The 12,101-nt window shown below is 35.2% G+C and overlaps 1 protein-coding gene across 1 annotated transcript; it reads right to left on the bottom strand.

Annotated features, from left to right (window-relative positions):
* Window positions 1–800: 800 nt before the first annotated feature.
* Window positions 801–3,655, bottom strand: LOC306879508 (thiol S-methyltransferase TMT1A-like). Its single transcript, XM_079432508.1, has 3 exons — window positions 3,034–3,655; window positions 2,639–2,724; window positions 801–2,234 (listed from the first exon to the last, which is right to left on the bottom strand). Exons 1-3 carry the CDS (start codon window positions 3,526–3,528, stop codon window positions 2,087–2,089), a joined length of 729 nt encoding a protein of 242 aa, XP_079288634.1. The 5' UTR covers window positions 3,529–3,655; the 3' UTR covers window positions 801–2,086.
* Between the last annotated feature and the right edge of the window lie 8,446 nt (window positions 3,656–12,101).

The following is a 12,101-nucleotide window of genomic DNA, read 5'->3' as shown; positions in this document are numbered from 1 at the left end:
TTGGATGTGGATTTACCAAGCTTTACTAACTGCTGTCTGTCTGTCAGGAAACTGGTGATCCACTGACAGATGGAGGTGGGGATGGAGAGCTGAGATAGTTTATTCTAAAGGGTTTCTGTGATAATTGTGTTAAAAGCGGAGCTGAAGTCCACAAACAGGATCCTCACATAAGTCCCTGGTCTGTCCAGATGCTGCAGGATGAAGTCCCATATTAACAGCATCATCCACAGACTACTATATACTATATATATATATATATATATATATAGCCACTTGCTAGCTATAGTTATATATAACTAGTTATACCACCTTTGTATTGGAAAAGTAAGACTGACATATATATACAAAACATGAATTTTTTTTAAAAAGTCTTGTCTTATCTGCTTCTCCCAGTCACAGGTGTGTTTTGGGACACAGTCCAACGCTGTGGTCAAAAGCGTTTTTCAAAAATCGCTTAATGCACCTTTAATGTATTTTTTAATAAGTCAATCTCATTATTACGGTCGGGTATTGACGCCAAACACCCATGATTATTTCTTGTCGCAAAAGCTGCTTGAACAGGAGAGTATAAGATAGTAAAAATAATCATGACAATACATACAAAATGCATGCAATGTACACTTGTTGACTTGTAATTACACAATCTAAAGTTACTATTGCTTTTTATCTAAAGTAAGTGACATGTAGGATAAATTGTGACAAAGTTGTTTCTGAGTATTATGCAGTTTCTGTGTAGTAGCCTACGGTTGTGGCTAGAAGGGATACAGCTAAAACCGGAAACTAACAATGAATACAATTTTCAATCTATTAGATTGTTTTATTAACGTCGACACCTACCCCCAACCATAAACCTACCCCTTACAATAATGCAAAAACAGTGATTAATGCTGTACAGTGTGACAAAAACTACACTATATTGATGTGCGCATGCCCAATAGATGAATCTGTACCATCTAGCCTTAACCGTGTAGTAGTCTACGCACAGTGCATTTACGTCACTTCTTGCTGATATAGCGCACTAAACTGCCATGCTATATCACGATTAAAAACTTGGTGAACAAGTGCGTGATTTCAAACACAGCAACTGTTGGGGCTATTCAGAGTCAAGAGTGACTCCCCATTATATGTTATACATTATTCACTTGACATCTGACCAATCAACATCTTCAATGCAAAACAAAATAATCCAATCAGGGCAGTATTTATTTATTTTATTTTTTATATAAATTTGAAGCTCAGTTTCATGGAGGCTCTTGGAAAAACTGGTTAGACAGGAGATGCAAGGTTAGCTTATTATGAAATGATGTTGGTCAATATTTGGGAAAACATGTCTTGGTTGTTGCATTAAAAAGATAGAAAGAGAACTCATATTTACTTCACATTAAAAAAATTATAGCTTTATTTAATTTTTTTTATTCATACCATATTTAAAGAATAGTGTTCCCCACAGTCAAAGACAACATGAAAATATCAGGTCATTTTAAAATGGTTATTTTCCAAAAAAAAAGAGTAAAATTAGTTTCTGTACTAAAAAAAAAATACATTGTTCTATTTTTTTTTTTTTTTTAAGTTTTGGGGGGAAAAAAAGTGTCTGTCAAAATTTAATGGTGGAGAATGCAGTGGTCTTTTTGAGTATTTATGCTATTTATTTAACTATATTACAAAAATATACAGTATGAAGTCTAAATTAAGTATTCAATTATTAATTCCTCCTAACCATAAGATGGCAGTATGGCTCCTTTATGCATTAACAACAACTTCACAAAAGCTGGCCTGCATTTATCTCCAAAAGCCTTTTTATATAGATAAAAGTATTTAATTTTTTTACATGCTGGTATTTTTGTACTTAATCTTAATAGTAATGTGTTTTCACTTCACTTCACTTTACAAACAGGATACTCATGCAACAAGATACAGTCATATCAAATATACAATGCAGTCTTGAGATTTTGCACATTAAACAAAAACTTCTATTTTATGGTTTAATACAAATTGCTCTTTCATATAAAACATTTAAATGGATGGTGAAATTAATTTTGAATGACAGTTGTTGCTGTTTGATTTTATTTTGCAAAATTCATTTTCATTATTTGACTGCATAACCAACAATGTGTGGTTTGATCATAAAAAACAGAGGAGCTTGGATGTGACGTAGCTGCAGGTCAGAGAATCCAACTACCTCAAGGTGCTTCCAAGTAGCACGGGTTGTCTCACAGCCATCACCAAAATAGTACCTGAAAACATACAAGTAAAGCACAGACGTTCTTATTCTATAGTGGTCATATGCTTTGTTAAGTATTGCAGTATGCCATTATTATGTCAAATTGTTAAGAGTATGGTTTCAAAGTAAAAGCAAAAAATTAAAAATAAATAAAATTGTGGGTGATTGAAAGTACATTGTTGCTATATTTACGCAGGTATTTTACCGACTCATATTTTTTCAAAGCTGCAACAGTCTTTTAGCTTTACATTTACATTGGTCACTATATGAAATTTACCCTAATTTTATTTTTTACTTTAGCTTGAGATAAATAACGATTATTATAATGCTTATTATTATAAAAGTCATCAAAATTCAGTGAAGATCATAAGTAAAATATAATGGTGATTTTATAAATACTGCTTGTTTTTATATTACCAGAATGGTTGAAGAACATGTTGAAAAAAGTAAATCCAGCTTGAGGGGTCAGACACCACATGTTCAAGGAAGAAAAATGCACCTCCCTGAAAAAAAAAGCAAAATTATTATATTTATATATATTATATATTTATAATTATACTTCTCAACCCATAATTGTGTATTTGAATATAGGTTGTTTAGCTTAAAATGATTCAGCATTTAAAAACAGCAGCCTAACCTGTATGGTGACATCTGCCCTATAACAAACAGCTGTTTCAAATGGGTTTATCGCAGCTGTGTTACCTTTCATCTCAAATAAACTTAATGTAATCAATAGTTACTGTTTGATGATAAGAGATCGTTTATGAAATACCATCAAATATTGGACTTCCACCACCTGAGCACTGACTTACAGGCCTCAGAACTCTCTTTGCTTCTTGCAGAACCTTCTGCGTATCCTGGACCGAGCACAGAACCAGCGTGCACACCACAACATCCACTGAGTCGTCCTCCACCACCTTCAGATTCTCCCCCGACGCCACAATGAAGCTGTCATAAACGAGGTGATCGTTCTTCGCCATACTTTTCTCCAGGTACTTTTGGAAATGCGGGTTGGGGTCGATGCATGTGATCCTGCAGCCCGTCGGGTAGTGCTCAAAGTTCGCCCCGGATCCGCAGCCCAGCTCCAGGATGCGCAGAGAGCCTTTCGGGGGGAAGAATTTGTCCAAGTTTCGAAATAGTTCCCTTTTGTTTTCGTTCATTTTGCCATTGTAGGAGAACGACATTTTATAGACGATTAGAGGAAAGACGCGTTTGTAGAAAGACAAAAGTCCAACCACCTCCGCAATGTGCAGCGGTAGAGTGAGGACTTTGACTAAAAGAGCGCAAGCGTTCATAAACAGCGTCATTTTTAACACAAATCGGTAACACTAACGGCTAAATTACACAGACGAGAGGGAGTAGCTGTTGCACCTTGTGACAATTGCCCAATCCGCGTCTTTGACGCATGTGATATACTCCAGACAGGCCGTGCTCGAGTCTGTCGCCAGATGGCGTCCGTGTATAAATAATAATAAATAATAATAGAGGAGTCTCCTTTCTTTTCCTCACTAACAGTAACCCTCGAAGAAATGAATAGTAGTTTTGAGAAATAGGTTTAAAAAATATTTAAAAACATGTTTTTAAAAAGCGTATACCTAATACAAGCTTATTCTACATCAGGGGTTCTCAAAGTCTGCATTCAAAGGTGCAAATCTGAATATTCACCGATGTCAAAGGTCCGGATAATTGGTCATTACAAAACTTGTTTTTAATAAACATGCATAAACAAACAAATAAAAACACTAATTAAAAAAAATAAAGTGCTCTTTGCATTCAAAATACATTAATAACAAGTGCAAAAGTGGCAAAACAATTCATTTAAGTGTCTGCCGATAAGGGTTTTTCTCTGGCCGATATGTTTGTTTAAAATTGCAATTTTCTTTTTTTTCCCCCTTTATCTCATAAAAGAGAGTAGAGTAATTGTTTATTGCAGGGCACAAAATGGTAATGGTAGTAATAGTAGTAGCCTAATTCATAGTAGTAATACATGGCTTAAAGGGGACCTAACACACACAGTTTCACCCAATCTCAGGTTAATTTTGAGTACCTATAGAGTAGTACTGCACCCTTCATATCTCCAAAAAGTGTTTAGTTTTATCACATTAATAAAAGAAAGATACAGCTTTATGATTCTCTCCGGAAAAAGCCGAGCTCCTGGAGGCGTGTCGTGTGGGCGGAGCTAAAGAGTGACGAACACTTGCCTCGATCGCCAACAAAACACAGACATTTAATGCCGTTTCACTTAACGTCTGCAGTTCTGAATCATGGCCGGGATCTTTTATAGCTGGGACTGCTCCATCTTTCAGTATCAAACGATGTGCAAATCCAGCGTCGAACTGGGCCTTGTTTATAAAATGTTTGTCAACAAAACACTTCAGGAACTTTTTTTTTTTTTTTTTTATTCGAAGAACTATAACATACAACATGTTATCAAGAAACAAAATAATAAAATAAATAAAAATAAAAGGATAGAAAGACAAATTACAACAAATAAAACAGTAGCCAGGGGGAGGAAAGTATTAAACTTAAAAATAAACAAGAAATACATATATACATGTATATATAAAATCAAATAAATAAATTGTAAAATTCACAAACTTTCAAAGTTCTTACAGCTTTCTTATTCACAGAGTCTCTGATACTGTCAATATAAATACATATTTCAGTTAACAAAACCATAAAAATGGGTTTTTTATTGGTAAATTTACACTTATGAATGTAAAATTTGGTCAACAGAATAAGTAAATTAATTAAGTAAAAGTACTGTTCCTCTTGGTCAGGATAGTCAGTAAAGCCAAAAAGTACATTTTCCCATAAGAGTGAAAAAGGTTTTAAACACTGAATATTCTCCCTAATAAACTTTTGGACCTTACACCACAGTGTAACTGAGTATGTACAGTGCCAAAATAAGTGCAAGGCAGTTTCCTCGTATTCATTACAAAAAGTACAATTTACATTTATTCCTTTTTTAGATTTTTGTAAATAATGATTTGCTGGATAAAATCTGTGAATAGGTTTATAAGAAACTTCTTTAACCTTATTTCTAAGATGATATTTTTGTGGTAACAACCACACTTTCCTCCAGCAAATCAATTTTCCATTTAATAAGGAGATCCAGTGAGACAAAATATAAGGTACAGTAACAATTTCTCTTTGGAAAAGAGTACAAATAGCTCTATTATTATTCTTGAGGTATGATGAAAAACAAATTTTACCAACATAAATTTTAGTAACATCTAAAGACACTGAACCGGGAGAATGGTCTTTGTCAATACCTCTAAATAACATTTGTGTACCAGAAGGAATTGAACCAAAAACCATTGCAAATTCTTTTTGAGTGACTGGTATTTTATAATAAGAAAGGAATTCATCATAAGAAAAGAGTATTCCTTCTTTATTATATAACTGACTAACCAATTTAATATCGTTGTCAAACCAGTTCTTTAAGAAAAGAGATTTGTGTTTATAAAGGATGTTTCTGTTATTCCAGATGAAGTAGCGATGCGGAGAAAAATTGTGCTTATATATTAATGACCAAGATAGGAGCAGTTGTTTGTGGAAAGCAGATAACTTAGCTGGAATTTTATCTATATTATAATTACACAACAGAACAAAACTAAGACCACCAATATTTGAAAAAGCATAGCGAGGGATAAAATTCCAGACAGAAGTGGGGTTTTTTAAGTCATGCTTAATCCAATTAATCTTAAAGGTATGGTTCATTGTGGTGAAATCTAAGAAATTAAGGCCACCATTCTCATATGTATTCATAATTACAGTCTTTTTAACATAGTGTGTTCGATTTTTCCATAAAAAAATCAAATAGCATTTTATCAATATTTTTACTAGTAAGGTTATCAAGATACAAAGATAAGGAGGCATATGTCAGTCGGGCTATACCTTCAGCCTTCGTAAGAAGAACTCTTCCCTTTAAGGAGAGATCTCTTTGAAGCCAGAAGTTGAATTTTTTTTTGGTTTTATCTATTATGGGGTTAAAATTCAGAGAACATCTTTTCAGCTGGTCTTTAACAATAATGATACCCAAGTATGTAATACTATCCTTGACAGGAATGTTACTAATACTTGTTAAATCACAGTCTTTAACAGCCATTAGCTCACATTTACTGATATTGAGATAGAGACCAGAGGCACAAGAAAACTTATTAATAACATTAACTGCAATTGGAATTTGGTCACTATTTAAAAAAAAAAAGGGTTGTATCATCGGCTAACTGGCTTATAATAATTTCTCTATTTGCAATTGAGATACCTTTAAGAATACTTTTTTTAACATGCATAGATAATAACTGGGTTACTAGCAGGAAAAGATACGGAGAAATAGGACAACCCTGTCTAATACCTCTTTTTAAATCAAATCTAGAGGTAGTTCCATGTTTGAGTTTGATTGAGCAATTTGCATTATTATACAGGGTTTCAACTGCTGCACAAAAAAACTCACCAAACCCAAACACCTTTAAAGAAGAAAATAAAAATTGATGCTCCACAGTGTCAAAAGCTTTGCGAAAATCTAAAAATAAAATAAAACTATTTTCATCAATCAAGTATGAATAATCTAATGTATCTAAAACCAACCTTACATTATTCGAAATGTGCCTGTTTTTCATAAAACCTGACTGAGTTTCATCTATAATATATTCTAATACATACTTAATTCTTTTAGCAAATATAGAGGCAATTAATTTATAATCATTATTCAAAAGACTAGTTGGCCGCCAATTATCAATTATAGTCAAATCTTTTTTAGGCTTAGGAATAAGGGTAATTAACCCCTGAGTCATGGTAGATGGGAGGCTGGACTTAGATAAACTTTCACAAAAAACTGAATGAAGAAAAGGGGCTAGTTGCTCAGCAAATAACTTATAAAATTCTGAGGTTAGACCATCCGTTCCGGGAGACTTATTATTTTTTAAGTTATGAATTGAATTGGTTATTTCTTCTAAACTAATAGGTTGATCACACACAGCCTTATCTAAATTATTTATTTTTTTATTCACTCCCACTGAATTTAAGAAGTCATTTGAGGCTTTAGCATCATATTGTCACGCGTAGAGATTACAGTAGAAGGTGGAGCAATACTCTGAAATATCTTTAGGGTCCCTTAATATTTTATCATTAATTTTTAATTGATGAATAGTATTTAACGTAGCTTGATTCTTTTCTAATCTAAAGAAGTAGGAGGTATTCTGTCCACCTTCCTCCAGCCATCTTTTCCTAGGCCTTATAAAGGCTCCTTCAGCCTTTTTTTTATACAGGTCCTTCTCAAAAAATTAGCATATTGTGATAAAGTTCATTATTTTCTGTAATGTACTGATAAACATTAGACTTTCATATATTTTAGATTCATTACAACACAACTGAAGTAGTTCAAGCCTTTTATTGTTTTAATATTGATGATTTTGGCATACAGCTCATGAAAACCCAAAATTCCTATCTCAAAAAATTAGCATATCATGAAAAGGTTCTCTAAACGAGCTATTAACCTAATCATCTGAATCAACTAATTAACTGTAAACACCTGCAAAAGATTCCTGAGGCTTTTAAAAACTCCCAGCCTGGTTCATTACTCAAAACCGCAATCATGGGTAAGACTGCCGACCTGACTGCTGTCCAGAAGGCCATCATTGACACCCTCAAGCAAGAGGGTAAGACACAGAAAGAAATTTCTGAACGAATAGGCTGGTCCCAGAGTGCTGTATCAAGGCACCTCAGTGGGAAGTCTGTGGGAAGGAAAAAGTGTGGCAGAAAACGCAGCACAACGAGAAGAGGTGACCGGACCCTGAGGAAGATTGTGGAGAAGGACCGATTCCAGACCTTGGGGGACCTGCGGAAGCAGTGGACTGAGTCTGGAGTAGAAACATCCAGAGCCACCGTGTACAGGCATGTGCAGGAAATGGGCTACAGGTGCCGCATTCCCCAGGTCAAGCCACTTTTGAATCAGAAACAGCGGCAGAAGCGCCTGACCTGGGCTACAGAGAAACAGCACTGGACTGTTGCTCAGTGGTCCAAAGTACTTTTTTCGGATGAAAGCAAATTTTGCATGTCATTCGGAAATCAAGGCGCCAGAGTCTGGAGGAAGACTGGGGAGAGGGAAATGCCAAAATGCCTGAAGTCCAGTGTCAAGTACCCACAGTCAGTGATGCTGGTGTTGGTCCACTGTGTTTTATCAAGGGCAGGGTCAATGCAGCTAGCTATCAGGAGATTTTGGAGCACTTCATGCTTCCATCTGCTGAAAAGCTTTATGGAGATGAAGATTTCATTTTTCAGCACGACCTGGCACCTGCTCACAGTGCCAAAACCACTGGTAAATGGTTTACTGACCAATTGGCCTGCCAACTCTCCTGACCTGAACCCCATAGAGAATCTGTGGGATATTGTGAAGAGAAAGTTGAGAGACGCAAGACCCAACACTCTGGATGAGCTTAAGGCCGCTATCAAAGCATCCTGGGCCTCCATAACACCTCAGCAGTGCCACAGGCTGATTGCCTCCATGCCACGCCGCATTGAAGCAGTCATTTCTGCAAAAGGATTCCCGACCAAGTATTGAGTGCATAACTGAACATAATTATTTGAAGGTTGACTTTTTTTGTATTAAAAACACTTTTCTTTTATTGGTCGGATGAAATATGCTAATTTTTTGAGATAGGAATTTTGGGTTTTCATGAGCTGTATGCCAAAATCATCAATATTAAAACAATAAAAGGCTTGAACTACTTCAGTTGTGTTGTAATGAATCTAAAATATATGAAAGTCTAATGTCTATCAGTACATTACAGAAAATAATGAACTTTAGCACAATATGCTAATTTTTTGAGAAGGACCTGTATATGTTGTCTAGTTTGCTTTGTAATTCTGCCATATTTGTTTTATCTAAATCTGAAAAGTTATTAGACCCTTTGTTTAGGAGTGAGGTAATTCCAAATATAATTTTATCTTCCTGTTCTTTATTAACTTTAGCAAGATGACTGCCAACATGCCTTAAATATTTAGAAGCCTCAAATTTAAAAAGTTCCCAATTAGTGCAATATAATTTTTCTGTATTAGCCTTTTTAAAAAAATACTTAATGAGACGTGTAATCTCTATTTGTACTGATTCGATTTTCAGTAAAGAATTATTGAGTTTCCAATAAGATGATTTTGCAGGACTATAATAGGTGGATATCTGCATATTGAGAAAACTTCAGGAACTCCATTGCTGCCCCGGAAAACAAACTGCATCCACTGTTCTCGTAACGGTGGGCTCTTTTAGGAAGCTGAACAAGGTAATCTAAGCCTTACAACCAAAAACACACTTCTTTAGAGATATTCTTCCCAAGGGAGTCTCGTGCAGCAGTGCAGTCGAATTAAGCGCGCTCTTGCTCTGGTCTATGCGTGCACGGGCGCGTTCTTCCGGGAGAAATGCCCATATAAGGAGTTGCACCGTCGTTTACGTCAGCAAAAACCACGACCGGAAAAAACTCTCCGAAACCGGAAGTGAAATTTTTGGCACAGAAATACTCTGTCATACATCCAAATTGTTTTTTGAAACTTTGCCCATGCTTCGCATGATAATCCAACTCTTCAACAGTGTAAACAACTCTGAGTGCATGAACAGCATTGTACCCCCCCCCCCCCCCCCCCCCCCTTCAGCATCTTCTCAAAACAGTTCTAGGCCCTGTTTCATTAAACATTTCGTATTATGTTACCTTTGCATCAACACCCCCCCCCCCCCCCCAATAAAAAGAAAAGTTAAATAGTTCTCTCTTCTGAACGCTCTTAGCAGTTTTTTTAAGTCGCGAGAACACTATAATCGTTTTTATTTTGATATTTGAGCAAATGGGAATGCAAAAATGGGTAGTCTCTTCATTGCTATAGAAGTTTACCCAACTGTGACGACTTCTGCTGCACTGAACAAAAAGATTAATTTAATTTAATTTTTTTAAAGCAATCAATTAATTTTAGCTACATTTAAATAAACAAATTTAGTTGACTAACTTTCAACAAAATGTGTTTATTTAAATGTAGCTGAAAAATAATTGATTGCAACCACTTACCTTAAAAATTTTAGTAAATTCAATTAATATTTTTTTTCAGTGTGCTGAGAAACTCGGAAATGTGAAAAGGTCCATTTAGGTCCAGTTTTTGTCCACTCAAAGTTTTTCACAGAAATAAATGTCGTCAGCTGAACAATCGGTATGTTGTTAAACAACAGAACAGTCTATTGAACACACTGTAATACACCTTAAGCAAACTTGACTACTAGGCCTATTTAGAAATCTTATGTCTTTAATGATTACTCACCACATTTGACCACAGTAGACAAGAATAATGATTAAGAGCAATTAGTTTTTTAACTCAGATGTAAAATATCTCTTTATTCTGCTTTTCTATAGTTTCTCTTCCTTTCCGCTATCTAGCAACCCTGACAAATAAGTTGTAACAAACAAATTTGAATGTTCTCAAACATTATGGAGCATTCCCTTTTATTTTCTTGCAAACATTATGGAAACATTACTTTTAAATCTATCTGTCTTCTTGTCAAATGCAATTATTCTTAAAATCCTCCATGGTGACTGAGATTAGGATTTAGGGCTTTCTTACTTGAGATTAGGTATACTTGCAGGCAACAGTCCCAAACAATTTACATCGCAAACACATAAAAATGTATTCTGTTATTCGTCAGCTCTGCAGACAGTGTCATGTGAAGTTTGGCTCACATACAAAGTGGGGCTTCAGCACGAAGGACAGTGAACAAACACAGACAGGGCTGGTGGTGCATTGCACAGCAAGGCTTCATCCACTTGAGGCTCACCAGTGAGGACTAGAAAAAATGCTCAAGTGGCCCAGAAGGGGGAGTTGGAGGTAGTCTTGAGAGCCGTTGTTTCCTTTCACTTCCTAAAAGAATTAGAGGAAGAATTAACTATTGCCTGCAACCTTTGACCATGTACCTGCTTCCTCAACCACACTGCTTGAACCAACCCCACAAATAAAAACAATGCCACAGTCTAATCTTGCACTGACCACTGCACTTAAAATGCCAAAGATACTTTTTCATGCCCAAATGTCCCCAATGTATTTCTTTAGGAACATTTGTCCTCAGAATGTAGAGATTTTAAAGGTATAGTTCACCCAAAAATGAACATTTGCTGAAAAATTAACTTACCCTCTGCAGGCCATTCAAAATGTAGATGAATTTGTTTCTTCATCAGAATAGATTTTGAGAAATTTAGCATTAAATCACTTAGAGAAAGCAAAAAGACATGTATTATTTGCTGGAAGCAACGGTTTGAATTAAAAAAAATGGCTTAATCATGAATTTGTTCATTATAAACCCGCAGCTTTTTGCCTCATCAGATGTTAACTGATAGATTGACTTGTAGATTACTGTGATGTTTTTATCAGATGTTTGACCTCTCATTTTGACATCACCCATTCACTGCAGATGATCTGTTGGTGAGGTGACTGGTTAAGTGATGCAATGCATAACTTCTCCAAATCTGTTCTGATGAAGAAATACACTAATCTACATATTGAACAGCCTACATTTTCAGCAAATGTTCTTGTTTGGGTGAACTATTTCTTTATGTGACTTTTTGCTTCACAGATATTTGAAAGCATACAAAACCTCAAACAAGTTTCTGTAGGAACAATTGTTGTGTATAGCAGAATTATTCCAGGTAATTAGAATACGGATGAAAATTAGCCAGTGTTGGCTAAATCTGGTGCATGTTACATATTGTATGTATTATTAATGTGCATTGTCCCTGATTAAATAAATGAAATGAAAATGAAATTATAGTGAAGATATTGAAATGTGCCTTGTGTAGGCTATGCCAACATCGAAATGTCACCATTTATATATACACGTCCTAAATTTGCCAAT

Source organism: Barbus barbus (assembly GCF_936440315.1).
Source record: "Barbus barbus genome assembly, chromosome: 13".
Taxonomy (NCBI): domain Eukaryota; kingdom Metazoa; phylum Chordata; class Actinopteri; order Cypriniformes; family Cyprinidae; genus Barbus; species Barbus barbus.
Note: the sequence above shows the minus strand (reverse complement) of the source record. Positions and strands in the feature narration are given on the sequence as shown.

What these genes read in the sequence shown, in the direction of transcription:
- LOC306879508 (XM_079432508.1), bottom strand. Translation starts at nt 3,528, where the DNA reads ATGACGCTGTTTATGAACGCTTGCGCTCTTTTAGTCAAAGTCCTCACT. An exon ending in CAAAGAGAGTTCTGAGGCCT is followed by an intron (nt 2,725 to 3,033) that starts GTAAGTCAGTGC and finishes TTTTTTTTTCAG; the next exon opens with GGAGGTGCATTTTTCTTCCT. An exon ending in CATGTTCTTCAACCATTCTG is followed by an intron (nt 2,235 to 2,638) that starts GTAATATAAAAA and finishes GTATGTTTTCAG; the next exon opens with GTACTATTTTGGTGATGGCT.